Raw genomic sequence first — 16,229 nt, forward strand, 5'->3', positions numbered from 1 at the left:
TCATCAATATTTGATATTTCAAAATCTCTTTAGATTCCACCCAACACTTCTTAGTAAGTTTCCCTTGCTCAGCTATGAAGAATTTCCCTCTATTCAGTTAATGTTCTCCTGCCCCATCAATATTTCTAACCCAGATGAAGTTTCTGATTCTTTATTTTTCCCAAACACATTTCTTATTCTCATATTCTCTATTGCCTTCTTCCAGTTAGTGAGTCAGTGATTTTTGGCAGCTACTTTATTATGAAATGTACATTTGTGAAGTCCACCCATTCACATGGGTTCATCCAGGGGAACAGGAGTTATCACCTAATACATGAAAGATATATTAGGCTGGAAAATGTGCCCAGCTTCCCTTCCAGGAGGGGAAATCCAGCTCCAGGGAATAGCCTGTCCACGGTGCTCTCTGTCTAAGCTGGTGTCATCCTGCCCCTCCGGTCCCCTCTTCACCATAGCTACCTAGGGATCACAGCGAACATATTTTCCCATCCAAGCCCACATCCCAGGGTTCCAGGCTTTTCTTGCCTTTGCTTCTCCCCTAGAAGTAGTGCCTTTCTCCTACCCACCCCTGCTGTGGTCTGGCTATGGGAGTCAGGATATCACACACAGTGGGAGATGTTATAAATGTGGGTCATCTCTTCTTCGTTAGGCTCCCAAGACTGCTCAGCAGTACCTTCATCCACTTAATCAATCTCTTGTTAACTCCCTGAGGTGTTCCCGAGAGCAGCATTTCCTCAAAATTTTTACATTCATCAAAATAATAATAGCAACTACCATTTTTATGTGCTAGGCATTGTGCTAAGTGCTCTATCTTTATAATTGCATTGAATAATTATCCACATTTTAAAGGTGAGGAACGTGAGGATCAGAGAATTTCAATAATTTTCTCAAGATAACATATGTAGGTTCAAATATACCTAGATTCAAAACATGTGTCCCTAACCTTTATACTTCCTAACTAGTCCCACTCTTGCCTCTTCTTATCTCCTACATTACTGAAGAGATGAAGGCCATCAACCATGACTGTCTACTATTTTATCTTCTCTACTCCAAAATGTCCACTATGTATTAGGCACCTTCTGTGTGCCCTCACAGCAATTCCATGAGGCAAGCATTATTATATCCTATATTGTAGTTAAGTAATATAAGGGCCTCAGTAAATATCAGGGATTGAACTTGAACACAGGTCCATCTGGCTCAAACCTATGTTTCCTCCACCTCACAAAGCTGCCTTTCTTCTATCACTACTCCCAACAGGACCTTAAAATACCCGTATGCTTTCACTCATCCTTTCCTTTTTTTCTTCCACTTCAGATGAAGGCATTACCCTCCTCTGATTGAAAACCTATACCTTTCTCTGCCCACCATTTCCATTCCATCTTTTGTTCCACACAAGCATTAGTGACCAGTGTATCCTGCACTGTGCTAGGTGCTTGGGATTTGAAGGCAAGGTCCCTGGATTCAAGTGATTCACAGTGTCCAGAAACAGACACATGGATTCATGACTACCAGCCAATGTGGCAAGAACTATTAGAGAGAAACACCAAACTCCATGAGTAGGAGCACGTAACCTAGAGCAGACATGATCAGGGAATCTCTATCTTCTCTCCCTCCTTACCACCCTTCCCCCACCAATACCTTCTATTTTAAAACAAAATCAAATAGTAGTTTTGCTTGACCCTCTAGCTATTATTCTATCTTATAACATTTCTTTCACTATTAAGCTTTTCCACTTCTTTACCACATATTCTATCCTCAATCCTCTGTACTCTGGGCTCCATTTGAATCATCTTAACTTGCACTACATTCTCAAGCACCATCAATAACCTCCTAATGGACAAATCTAGGGATCATTTTCAGTCTTTATCTTACTTGAAGACTCTGAATAATTAGACATCAGTTACAGCCCCCTTCTTGAGATTTTTTGTCCTCCTGGATTTCATGATATTGTCCACTATTGGTTCCTCTCTTGCCACTCCTACCACTTGGTCTATTCAGTTTCTTTTGACAGTGCCTCTTTTAGAACTGTGAGCACTGTTCACAAGGCTCAGCCTTGGACTTCAGCCAACTCTTCCTGAGTGACCCTCTTCTTCAATCATCTTCTCTCCATAGATGATTTCTAAACCACTTGAATTTCAGTTTGATGGCAAATGACAGAGACTCAAAAAAAATTACTTAAAGAAGAAAAAAGTTTATTTCTTGCTCATGTAAAATGTCTGGAGTTGGCAGTTCGGTTGGTAGAATAGTTTACAAGGTCATCAGGAATCCACACTTTTTCAGTCTTCCTGCGCCACAATTCTCAGTACTTGGCTTCCTCTTCTTGATCCAAAATGTCCAAGATCCAGTTGTCATGGCATTTCAGCCTGCAAGAGACAAGGAAGAGATGAAGAAAACAAAGCATCCTCTTCTTAAAGATATAAAAGTTGATACAATACTTTCAGTTTCATCCTATGGACCTGAACTTAGTCACATGACCAAACTGAGCTAGCAGAAGGCTGGGCAATGTAGTCTTTTTTTTTTTTTTTAACATCTTTATTGGAGTATAATTGTTTTACAATGGTGTGTTAGTTTCTGCTTTATAACAAATTGAATCAGCTATACATATACATATAACACCATATCTCTTCCCTCTTGCATCTCTCTCCCTCCCCCCCTCCCTATCCCACCTCTCTAGGTGGTCACAAAGCACCGAGCTGATCTCTCTGTGCTATGCGGCTGCTTCCCACTAGCTATGGGTTTTACATTTGATAGTGTATATATGTCCATGCCACTCTCTCACTTTGTCCCAGCTTACCCTTCCCCCTCCCCATGTCCTCAAGTCCATTCTCTAGTAGGTCTGCGTCTTTATTCCCGTCCTGCGCCTAGGTTCTTCATGACCTTTTTTTCTTTTTTTTTCTTTTAGATTCCATATATATGTGTTACGAAGAATGGAGATGAAAACAAATATTGGAAAACAACTAGCAGATTCTGTCACAGTCCCCCAAATAACACTTTGAATCCATTAACTTTTCTTATCTTCCATCCTTCCAACTCCTTATTTAGATTGTCCACCATCATCTCACATTCAATATTTCTGACACTAAACTTGTCTTCTCCTTTTGACTTCTTTCAAGCATAAACTTAATCGATTTCCAGTAGCTATTAGTTTTCCACTGACATGAAGTAGACACTCAAAATATATTGTTGGATTCTGTGCCATGTCTCCTTATTCCTTGCCTTTATTTGTGCTCTCTCTCAAATTCAGCCCTTCCTTTCCACTCTCATCATCATTCCCCGATTCATGCCCAGATGGCTACAATAGCCCATGAAATGGTTTCTTAAGCCCAGCTTCTCTTTCCTCTTATTCTTCCTACATGTTATTACCATATTACTACGACCCTAAAACATCATTTAATTTTTATTCTCAAAAACTTTAATAGCTCCCCTCTGCCTGTGGTGTAGACTTCAAACTCAGGGCTGTCCCAAATCTAAACAATTTATATCTCCAGCCTTATTGCTCTCTACTCTGTTAGGCAAATCTATACTTATGCAACCTATATCACACATTCTCCTGCTTCTAAACTTTTATTCAGAACCTGAGGACCCGAGACACCCATCCTTTCCCTTTCTATCCAATAAAATTCTATTCACTCTTCAAGGTCTTCCTCAAATTCTATTTCCTCCAAGAAGTTTTCTCTAACAACTGCAGATCAAAGTGATCTCTCCCTTCTTTGAAATCCTACTGCAATTATTGTCTCTACCATTTGCTTAAATTTATCATTTACCACTTCATATTGTAAAGGAGATTTATGTGTGTCTGTGTGTGTGTCTCATTTCCTTAAGCATATATGAAATTTCTAAAAAAGACAAGGAACTTGTCTTGGTCATAGACTTGCATAGTGCATTTCATAGTAAGTCCTTAAGACATTTTTGTGCCACAAATTCTCTCTGAAATTGAGTTTTCTTAAGGTCTCCTCCAACACTAATATAATGTTTGAGTCCCCTCAGCACCTAGAAAAATAAATATTAGGGTTGGTTGATATGGAGATTCTTTTTTTAAAAGACTGAAGTCTTTAAGAGAAGAATAAAGGCCACCAAGTGGAGTGGTACTGAAAACTCTATCCCTCTGTGCTTTACTTGAATTAGCCCTTAATAATGGCTCTTCATACATTCTTCAGTATGGCCCTGGCGTCATGAAGGTCATCAGAGAGAGGGACTAGGGAAGCCCTAAAGGGCATGTCCTAATTATTAAGGTGAGGATGAGAATGAGAATCATTACTAACATTTATTTTGGCTTGATGGTTACCAGAGTTTCTACTCATATGATTTTCTGATCACTAATTAGATAGGCAATTTTTATAGTTATTATTTCCATTCTGTAGATGAAAATACTGAGACTCAGAAAAGTCTTCTGGCTTTATTAAGTTTGCCCAGCTCATAAGTAGAAGTACTAGCATCTATGTCTTCAAGCCTCCTTATCTTTCCGCTGCATGCTATGGTTTTGCAGCTGCCTCAGACCTCAGATGGAATGTCCAAAGGTGCATATTACGTTTGGGCAAGCCCTACACCTTTTCTCAGCAAGCCCAGGAATCTCATCCCCAACACCACAGCACAAAATAGCAACAGGGCTTCCGCTAGCTTAACGTATCTGCCACCCTCACTGCCTTGTCCTTTGATGCCCCAGCATCGCTTCCTGAATGACTTGCTGCAGAAGACAAGACATACTTCAAAAACAACACCACACACCAATCATTTTGTGACCACACAATTGTGTTCCTATTAAGAAGGCCTCAGCCTTAGCAAACTTCCCACCACTTCCTGGGGTTTGATAAGAGAATTATGAGTCTATGGAACCCACACCCTTTCCATCTTCTCATACTGAACCTGAATCCAAAGAGCAGAATGGAAATTAGGCACAAGGACCTGACTAAAAAAAAAAGCCTTATGAGACGTGGGAGATCTGGCACCAGGACCAGCCATATAATTTGTGGAACCCAGTAGAACATGAAAATATGGGGTCCCTTGTTCAAATAATATTAAGAAGTTCAAAGTGACATGGCAGCATTAAATCAAGTTCAGGTCCTTCTGAGCTCAAGGCTCTGTACGACTGCACAGGTCACATGTTCATATCTGGCACATCCAAGAATTCAGGCTGGGAAACTCTAAGTGCCCCTCTACCTGACCTTATCAGCCCAGAGGAAGAGTTTTTCTGGGGAGAATTAATGTTCAAGGAATGGATTTTAATAAACTCTGACTCCTGTCACTGAAGGCAAGCTTAGTCTCTCCTGTTCCCCTAGTGGTTTGTTCCTTTTGCTTTTACCATTTAGTACTCATCATATTGTATTATTGTTTACTTGAATGCTCATGTGTCTTATTCTCTGGGCTGTGAGCTCCTCAGGGCTGCCACCATGTTCTATTCATCCCTGAGTCCCTAACACAGCATCTGACACTTAATTAGCACTTAATAAATGTTTGTAGATAGGGATCATTTGTGTCGCTCTTTCCCTCAGGGCCCTGTTATGTCTCATTCTGTACTTAGCCCACCCCAACTAAGTCACCACTTCTTGCCTGGGATATTCCTCCTAAGGGAAAATCTTGGATGTTCTGAAAGGAAAGAGGTTTATATTAGAAGTCCCTGGCTCATTAAGGAGTTACTGTGTTGGAGAGCGGGGGTGGCCATAGTGAGACAGCACCATCAGGTTAAGAAATATCTTTGCTTTTCTGACACTTCAAAATGACTTGTATTCTCAATGACCTTTATTCTTGACCTCTTTTCTGTTTTTAATTAATTTATTTTTATTTTTGGCTGTGTTGGGTCTTCATTGCTGCACATGAGCTTTCTCTAGTTGTGGCGAGCGGGGGCTATACTTCGTTGTGGTGCGCAGGCTTCTCATTGTGGTGGCTTCTGTTTGTTGTGGAACACGGGCTCTAGGAATGCGGGCTTCTGTAGTTGTGGCACATGGGCTCAGTAGTTGTGGCACACGGGCTTAGTTGCTCCATGGCATGTGGATCTTCCCGGACCAGGGCTCGGACCTGTGTCCCCTGCATCGGCAGGCAGATTCTTAACCACTGTGCCACCAGGGAAGCCCTATTCTTGCCCTCTTTATGCCAAGCCTGGATAAACTTTAGGGTCAGCCTGAACTCACTTACATGGGAAACTTTTGTTCTGCTCTTCGGGGCTTACATGCAACCAGTACTCATCAGAATGGCCCTGTTACTGTTTATGGCTGAAGCCCTACTTGATTGGTCAAGGCCTGTACTTATTGGTTATTAAGCATTTTGAATATCATACATGCTGGCTTAATACACTATTTCACACTATATAGCTCAGTGAGAATAACAAAGTGATGAAAGAATAGAAGGAAAAGGAGAAAAAACACCCTATAGTTATATTGCCTTTCATTTTACAAACTATGTATTAAATCAATTTATCTTCATAAGGTAATAGAGGAGAAGAGAAAAAAATAAACATTTCATTTTTTTCCATGTTAGATTTTAAAAGCATTCATCCTTCAGCTTTTACCCGAAAGTATTCCTGGATTCCCAGAACAAATCAAGTCCCCTTCTTATTCTCTCTCAAAGTACCATAACACTTAATACCATTTGCACTTATCCAATCAAACCAGTTCTCTTCAATTAACTGTTAAGTTCCAGAGAGCAGGAACTACGTCTATTTTTACTCACCATTGTATCCCCATCTCCTTACGTCATGCTTTAAGGAGTAGATGCTCAACAAACTTTTGTATTATAATTAAATTAATAAATACCTGCCATAGTATCTGGAACAAAGCTGACCTTGAATAAATACATTCCTTCGTTCATAAAAGTATAAATGAATAAACGAACTTTGCTTACTTCAGAAGTTGCTCCAAAAGATCCTAGGCAACACATAACTTAATTCCATCTATTAACTCATTCCACAAATATTTACTAAGCGCCCACTATGTGTCAAGTACTTGTCTAAAGACTGGGGATATAGCAATGAACAAAAAAGCCCCCCCAAAATCACCAGCTTGGGGAATATTTACTCCAGAGCCTCTAAAGCACTCTCTGCCTATATCTTCTAGGAATAGAGGCATACGTGTCGCTCTTTATTTGCAAAGACCACAGTAGCCATCGTAGGCTCTTGTCCCAGCTCTTTGACCACTTGGCAATATGACTTGGGAAAGAAAGAACATTTAATATCTCAGACCTCATGGAAGTTTATGGCCTTCATCTCTCAAATTCCATCTAGCTCTCAGAGTCTATATGTCTAGATAAATAAATTTTAATGAAATGGATCGCTTAAAATTCACTGGGAAACTTAGTTTTTGAAAGAGAATCCTTTAGAATATTTAGCCATCATATTAAATATATTTAAAGCAGAATGCCCCCCCACAAAAAAGAAGATATCATCAAGAAACTGGATGAGATGCTCCTTGGGGAGATTCAAGCCTGGGGAAACAGGGAATTCTAAAAGGTGCAACAGTCAAATGGTTATGATTTTCTATTTATGTCCTCAGGTCTGGAAGCAGCTGGAAGTGACACAGACATCTTCATGGTGAATGGGATTCTGGGGGAGTCAGTTACTTTCCCCTTAAATATCCAACAATCACAGAAAGTTATCAGCATTTCTTGGAATTCCAAAACATCTGTCGCTTTTGTAACACCAGGAAACTCAGAGGCAGCACCCACAATTTCCATAACCCACCAAAATTACCATAAACGAATAAATGTCTCAGGTCAGAACTATAACCTGGAGCTCAGAAATCTGAGGTTGGAAGACTCAGGGATCTACAAAGCCGACATAAATGTAAAGACCTCTGAAATGATCACCACCACCACCAGGTGCTACAATCTTCAAGTCTATCGTAAGTTGTGGGAAGACAGAGGGCTTGTTTTTTTATTTTTACTTTGCAATTTGCTGTCTAAAGAACACTTTTATTTCTGACAGCTGGGTTCCCTAAATCTTTTTATACTTATAAATACTTACATAAATATATCAGTACTTAAGAGGATGTGGCTTTGTTTGCTTTTAGCTATGTACTCTTCCTGTGGACCTTGTTTCTCTTTTCTATAAAATGTAAATAATCATACTATCTATTTCCCATAGTTATTGTGAAGATCAAGTAAGACAGTGTATGCAAAGTACTTTTTAAAAACCTTTTTATTTTGAAATAATTATAGATGCATAGAAAGGTGTAAAGAAATGTATAGGGAGGGCCTGTGTGCATTTCACCCCCACCTCTCCCAATGGTAACATCTTACATAACTAGAGTACAATATCAAAACCAGGAAATCGACATTGGTACAATCTGTAGAGCTTATTTATTGAATAGATTTCACCAGTTATATAGGCACTTATTTGTGTGTATGTGTGTAGCTCTGTACAGTTTATTCACAAAAATAGCCTTATGTAAACACTACCATAATCAAGATACTTAACTGTACCAATGTCACAAGATTCCTTCATCCCTTTATAGTCACTCATTGCCACCCCCTTTCCTCTCCCAAACTCCTGGAAGACATTAATCCATTCTTCATATCTAAAATTATATTACTTCACAAATGTTACATAGATAGAATCATGCAGTATGCAAGCTTTGGAGATTGACATTTTTCATTCAGCATAATTTCTTTGAGCCATCCTAATTGCTGCAAGTATCAATAGGTTATATATTTTTATTGTTGGATAGTATTTCATGGTACAGATGTACTACTTTGTTTAACTATTCACCTATTGAGGGATATATTAGTTGTTTCTAGTTTGGGGGTTATTACAAATAAAGCTGCTATGAATATTTGTGTACAAGTTTCTGCATGAAGTAAGTTTTTGTTTCTTTAAGATAAATGTCCAAGAATGAACTCATATGGTAAGTCCATTTGTCTTTCTTTAAATGGTTTATTGTGATAAAATATACATAACATTTAACATGTTAATCATTTTTAAGTGTAACATTCAGTGGCATTAAGTACGTTTACATTGTTGTGCAATCATCACCACTCTTCAACTCCAGAAATTTTTTTCCCCTTTTAGATAGATTCTATTTTTTAGAGCAGTTCAAGGTTCATACAAAAGTTAAGTAAAAAGTACGGAGTTCCCATATGCACCCTGCCTCCTACGACATACACAGCCTCCTACATTATCTACATCCCCCACCAGAGTGATATATTTATTACAATTAATAATGTACATTGATACATCGTTAGCAACCAAAGTCCACAGTTTACATTAGGGTTCACTCTTGGTGTTATACATTCTATGGGTAATGACAAATATATAATGACATTTATCCACCATGACAGTATCATTCAGAATAGTTTCACTGCCCTAAAATCCCTCTGTGTTCTGTTATTCATCCCTCCCCCCAAGCCCTGGCAACCACTGATCTTCCTGTCTCCATGGTTTTGTCTTTTTCAGAATGTCATGTAGTTGGAATCAGACAGTATGTAACCCTTTCAGGTTGGCTTCGTCCACTTAGTAATATGCATTTAAGTTATCTTCGTGTCTTTTCATGGCTTCATAGCTCTCTCCAGAACTTTTGAGTCATTTTTAGTGTTAAAAGGATTGCCAAATTATTTTGCATTCCCACCAAAAATGTACGAATGATCAGTATCTCCACATCCTCACAGCATTTAGTGTTGTCACTGTTATTTTGGTCTTTCTGATGAGTGAGTAGTATATTTCATTTTGGTTTTTAATTTTAATTTCTCCAGTAGCTAATGCAAAATGCCTTTAAAAGATAAAATATTAGTACTGTTATCATCACTAAAATTACCGCAATTCACTAGGAGATGTGTATGGTGTGTTACGCAAGGCTACTCAAAGTGTGGTCTGTGTGCTGGCAGCATCAGCGTCACCTGGGAACTTATTGGAAATGCAGATTCTCAGGCCACAATCCTTACCATTGGTGGTGAAGCCCAGGAATCTGTGCTTTAACATTCTCTCTGAACTATTCCTATGTGTGCTGAAGTTTGAGAAGTGCTAATCTAGAACTGCCCTGTCCAACATGGTAGTCAGTAGCTACATGTAGCTATTAAGTATTTGAAATGTGGTGAGTACAAATTGAAATGTGCTCTAAGTGTAAAATACACACTAGATTTAGCGTCAATAAAGAAACCCATAAAATATCTCATTAATCAATTTTATATTGGTTCCAGGTTAAGATAACATTTTGGATATATTGAGTTAAATAAAATACATTATTATATCACCTGTTTATTTTCACTATTTTTAATGTGGCTATTAGAAAAATTTTAATTACATAAGTGATTAACATTTTATTTCAGCACTAATTTCTAGCATAGAGAATATTTGAGCCATGTCTCAAGGATTTTACTGTCCATTTACCCCACGGCAGAAAAACACAGAAATGCGACTAATAGATAAAATTCAGGTATACAGTTAATCCACTAAAGTTCAAGCTCCATAAAGGCAGAGACTGGTATAGGATACACTTCATGTTCCCAGCTCCTACCTTGCCAGGCACATAGTGGGTGCTGCAGAAGTATTTGTTGAATGGAAAAGTGAATTAATCATAATAGTCCCAGGTCCTAATACAGTGCCTGACAATTGTAAGTGCTCAATTAATATAGCATAATTCAATCAGGTTGCATCTGGATAGGACGCATACTGTAAAGAGCATTAATGTCAGAATTAGAACCCTTGCCAACTGTGTGACCCTGGCAAAGTTGTTTACCTTGTCTGGGCCTAAATTTCCTTGTCTATAGAATGTAGATTGTAATAGGTGGGATTAATTGAGATAGGGTTAGTTGAGCTCCTAGTACAGTGCAAGCCTTAAAGTAGATGCTCAATAACTAGCTGTTGTTATTAATTTTTTAACCCTTGTCCCCTTTTTAGATTCTAGTTAGGAAGAACTTCCTAGATGAAGAAGGCTCTGAACTGGGCATGAGCGACAGAGTCAAAGAACCATACCCAAGTGTGGACACTTCAGAAAATATCTGACTCATTCAAGAACTTTGGCTGAGAAAATATAGAGGGCGTTCAATTTTATGATGTTTGTTTTCATCCCGTTATATGTTTAGTTTTACCCACTCAGTCTTTAGGGGGTGTTAAACCACCTGCAATTAGGGCAGACTACTGTAAAATCTTAGAGAAAGTCCATACAACAAAATCTTCACTTTTTAGGTAGTTGGCTGAGAAGATAAAGAGAGGGAAACTGACATTTAATGAACACTATCTATTTGTGTGGCATTCTACCACCTAATTTTTTAAAATACATAAAGATTATACATATTTAGGCAATATATGCACAAACAGAGCAAAAGATAATACAATGAAATGCAACTCTTCCTTTTCAGAGACAGTCACTATTGCCAGTTTATTTTGCTTCTTCAGTAGAAAATTAAAGTACATATAAGCATAGATAGATTGATGCTGGATAGATAGATAGATAGATAGATGATAGATGGATAGTAGAGTGGTCTTTATATATAATAGCTCATCTAATCCTCACAACCACCCTAGCTAGAGAAAATTGTTGTCCCCGTGTTATAATTGAGGAAACCAAAGCTCAATGCAGCTGGATACCTTCTCCACCATTCCATATTTAGAGAACAGTGGAGCATGGATTCTGAACCTAGTCTCCAATGGCTTCTCCACACTTTTACTTTGGAGGATGAAGGCCTGTCAGCCACAACCCTGACCTTCTCTGCCCATCAGCTTTGTGTAGGTAACATCTCTGTTCCTGCAGAGAAAAATGAGATGGAATCCTATTCTTCACCACTATCCCCCACCTTGACACCCACAAAAAAAAAAGTCTTTTTAAAAATAAGTGAACAACAAGCAGAGACTTAAACACTGTTGTAAATCAAGTTTCTACGGAAAAACACACACACCATTTGGTTCCTTTTTCACTATACATATCTGTATCTATCACTGTTATAGCTAATCAAGGTCTTTACTCCAAACTTGTTTAGAAGCTCTTTGGCAAGTTATCACTAATTCTGATTTGGAATGGTCCCCTCTAAGAGACTCTTAGGACCAGAGTACCTGGTTAGGTTGGAATCAAAGACTTTACAGCTCTTAGTTCCCATGTTCTACTCCCTCACAGGTACAGACAAATGGTTCCTATATTTACAGTGCTGAATTTATTGCCTTTACAGACTTCACATTAATTAGAAAGTTATGTGCCATTTCCTTCCTCTATTTCCTCCATCACATGGCAATAGTGGGAGGAGCAAACCACATTGCAGCAGTTTTGACAAGAATGAACTAAACTTACCAGCTCTGAATGTGGTCCTTTTCTTATCTCCTGGTAAAATGTTTTTCCTTTCCTTCTGCCAGCTCCAGATCTAGATATTGCCTCAACTTATATATAATTGGATTTTTGGTAACCTTTTACTACTTACAACTTTTATCATTTACTTTTTCATTGCTTTAGTAAAAAAATTTTTTAAAATGAACTTTTATTTTTTTATTATTATTTTTTAAACATCTTTATTGGAGTATAATTGCTTCACAATGGTGTGTTAGTTTCTTCTTTATAACAAAGTGAATCAGCTATACATATACATACATCCCCATATCTCCTCCATCTTGCGGCTCTCTCCCACCCTCCCTATCCCACCCCTCTAGGTGGTCACAAAGCACCGAGCTGATCTCCCTGTGCTATGCGGCTGCTCCCCACTAGCTATCTATTTTACATTTGGTAGTGTATATATGCCCATGCCACTCTCTCACTTTGTCACAGTTTACCCTTCCCCCTGCCCATATCTTCAAGTCCATTCTCTAGTAGGTCTGTGTCTTTATTCCCATCTTACCCCTAGGTTCTTCATGACATTATTTTTACTTAGATTCCATATATATGTGTTAGCATACGGTATTCGTCTTTCTCTTTCTGACTTACTTTGCTCTGTATGACAGACTCTAGGTCCATCCACTTCACTACAAATAACTCAATTTCGTTTCTTTTTATGGCTGAGTAATATTCCATTGTATATATGTGCCACATCTTCTTTATCCATTCATCTGTCGATGGACACTTAGGTTGCTTCCATGTCCTGGTTATTGTAAATAGAGCTGCAATGAACATTGTGGTACATGACTCTTTTTGAATTATGGTTTTCTCAGGGAATATGCTTAGTAGTGGGATTGCTGGCTTGTATGGTAGTCCTATTTTTAGTTTTCTGAGGAACCTCCATACTATTCTCCATAGTGGCTGTATCAATTTAAATTTCCACCAACAATGCAAGAGGGTTCCTTTTCTCCACACACTCTCCAGCATTTATTGTTTGTAGATTTTTTTGATGATGGCCATTCTGACTGGAGTGAGGTGATACCTCATTGTAGTTTTGATTTGCATTTCTCTAATGATTAGTGATGTTGAGCATTCTTTCACGTGTTTGTTGGCAATCTGTGTATCTTCTTTGGGGAAATGTCTATTTAGGTCTTCTGCCCATTTTTGGATTGGGTTGTTTGTTATTTTGATATTGAGTTGCATGAGCTGCTTATAAATTTTGGAGGTTAATCCTTTGTCAGTTGCTTCATTTGCAAATATTTTCTCCCATTCTGAGGGTTGTCGTTTCGTCTTGTTTATGGTTTCCTTTGCTGTACAAAAGCTTTTAAGTTTCATTAGGTCCCAATAGTTTATTTTTGTTTTTATTTCCATTTTTCTAGGAGGTGGGTCAAAAGGACCTTGCTGTGATTTATGTCATAGATTGTTCTGCCTATGCTTTCCTCTAAAGTTTTATACTGTCTGTCCTTACATTTAGATCTTTAATCCATTTTTAGTTTATTTTTGTGTATGGTGTTAGGGAGTGCTCTAATTTCATTCTTTTACATGTAGCTGTCCAGTTTTCCCAGCACCACTTATTGAAGAGGTTGTCTTTTCTCTATTGTATATTCTTGCCTCCTTTATCAAAGTTAAGGTGACCATATGTGCATGGGTTTATGTCTGGGTTTACTATCCTGTTCCATCGATCTATATTTCTATTTCTGTGCAAGTACCATACTGTCTTAATTACTGTAGCTTTGTAGTGTAGTCTGAAGTCTGGGAGCCTGATTCCTCCAGTTCCGTTTTTCTTTTCTGAAGATTCCTTTGGCTATTCAGGTCTTTTGTGTTTCAGTACAAATTTTGAAAATCTTTTTCTAGTTCTGTGAAAAATGCCATTTGTAATTTAATAGGGATTGCACTGAATCTGTAGATTACTTTGGGTAGTAGAGTCATTTTCACAAGGTTGATTCTTCCAATCCAAGAACATGGTATATCTCTCCATCTGTTTGGGTTTTTTTGTTTGTTTTTGTGGTAAACGGGCTTCTCACTGTTGTGGCCTCCCCCATTGCAGAGCACAGGCTCTGGACGCACAGGCTCAGCGGCCATGGCTCACGGGCCCGGCTTCTCCGCGGCATGTGGGATCTTCCTGGACCAGGGCACAAACCCGTGTCCCCTGCATTGGCAGCCGGACTCTCAACCACTGCGCCACCAGGGAAGCCCTCTCTATTTGTTTGAATCATCTTTAATTTCTTTCATCAGTGTCTTATACTTTTCTGCATACAGGTCTTTTGTCTCCTTAGGTAGGTATATTCCTAGGTATTTTATTCTTATTTTTGCAATGGTAAATGTGAGTGTTTCCTTAATTTCTCTTTCAGATTTTTCATCATTATTGTATAGGAATGCAAGAGATTTCTGTGCATTAATTTTGTATCCTGCTACTTTACGAAATTCATTGATTAGCTCTAGTAGTTTTCTGGTGGCATCTCTAGGATTCTCTATGTATGGTATCATGTCATCTGCAAACAGTGACAGCTTTATTCTTCTTTTCTGATTTGGATTCCTTTTATTTCTTTTTCTTCTCTGATTGCTGTGGCTAAAACTTCCAAAACTATGTTGAATAATATTGGTGAGAGTGGACAACCTTGTCTTCTTCCCACTCCTAGAGGAAATGGTTTCAGTTTTTCACCATTGAGGACGATGTTGGCTGTGGGTTTGTCATATATGACCTCTATTATGTTGAGGTAAGTTCCCTCCATGCTTACTTTCTGGAGGGCTTTTATCATAAATGGGTGTTGAATTTTGTCAAAAGCTTTTTCTACATCTATTGAAATGATCATATTGTTTTTCTCCTTCTATTTGTTAATATGATTTATCACATTGATTGATTTGCATATATTGAAGAATCCTTGCGTTCCTGGGATAAACCCCACTTGATCATGGTGTATGATCATTTAAATGTGCTGTTGGATTCTGTTTGCTAGTATTTTGTTGAGGATTTTTGCAACTGTGTTCATCAGTGATATTGGTCTGTACTTTTATTTCTTTGTGACATCTTTGGTTTTGGTATCAGGGTGATGGTGGCCTTGTAGAATGAGTTCATCAGTGTTCCTCCTTCTGCTATATTTTGGAAGAGTTTGAGGAGGATAGGTGTTAGCTCTTCTCTAAATGTTTGATAGAATTTTCCTGTGAAGCCATCTGGTCCTGGGCTTTTGTTTGTTGCAAGATTTTTAATCACAGTCTCAATTTCAGTGCTTGTGATTCATTTGTTTATACTTTCTATTTCTTCCTGGATCAGTCTCAGATGGTTGTGCTTTTCTAAGAATTTGTCCCTTTCTTCCTGGTTGTCCATTTTATTGGCATATAATTGCTTGTAGTAATCTCTCATGATCCTTTGTATTTCTTCAGTGTCAGTTATTACTTCTTTTTCATTTCTAATTCTATTGATTTGAGTCTTACCCCTTTTTTTCCTGAATGAGTCTGGCTAATGGTTTATCAATTTTGTTTACCTTCTCAAAGGACCAGCTTTTAGTTTTACTGATCTTTGCTATTGTTTCCTTCATTTCTTTATCATTTATTTCTGATCTGATCTTAATGATTTCTTTCCTTCTGCTAACTTTGGAGTTTTTTTGTTCTTCTTTCTCTAATTGCTGTAGGTGTAAGGTTAGGTTGTTTATTTGAGATGTTTCTTGTTTCTTCAGGTAGGATTGTATTGCTATAAACTTCCCTCATAACACTGCTTTTGCTGCATCCCATAAGTTTTGGGTTATCGTGTTTTCATTGTCATTTGTTTCTAGGTATTTTTTGATTTCCTCTTTGATTTTTTCAGTGATCTCTTGGTTATTAAGTAGTGCATTGTTTAGCCTCCATGTGTTTGCATTTTTTACAGATTGTTTCTTTTAATTGATATCTAGTCTCATAGTGTTGTGGTTGGAAAACACACTTGATATGATTTCAATTCTCTTGAATTTACCAAGGCTTGATTTGTGACCCAAGATGTGATCTATCTTGGAGGATGTTCCCTGAGCACATGAGAAGAAA

The 16,229-nt window shown here is 38.2% G+C and overlaps 1 protein-coding gene across 5 annotated transcripts in view; it reads left to right on the forward strand.

The window, feature by feature from the left end:
- Positions 1–16,229, forward strand: part of CD84 (CD84 molecule) — a 74,436-nt gene that overhangs the window by 10,551 nt on the left and 47,656 nt on the right. For all 5 annotated transcript variants that reach the window (XR_003794362.1, XR_003794361.1, XM_029227847.1 and 2 more), the window contains exon 2: positions 7,479–7,826. Coding sequence is in view for 3 of the 5 variants with exons in the window: in XM_029227847.1 (XP_029083680.1) it covers positions 7,479–7,826 (348 nt within the window). In the remaining 2 variants the exon portion in view is untranslated. The remainder of the gene's footprint in view (positions 1–7,478; positions 7,827–16,229) is intronic.

This window comes from Monodon monoceros, unplaced genomic scaffold, assembly GCF_005190385.1.
Source record: "Monodon monoceros isolate NGI ecotype Baffin Bay Population unplaced genomic scaffold, NGI_Narwhal_1 Super_Scaffold_18, whole genome shotgun sequence".
NCBI classification, from domain to species: domain Eukaryota; kingdom Metazoa; phylum Chordata; class Mammalia; order Artiodactyla; family Monodontidae; genus Monodon; species Monodon monoceros.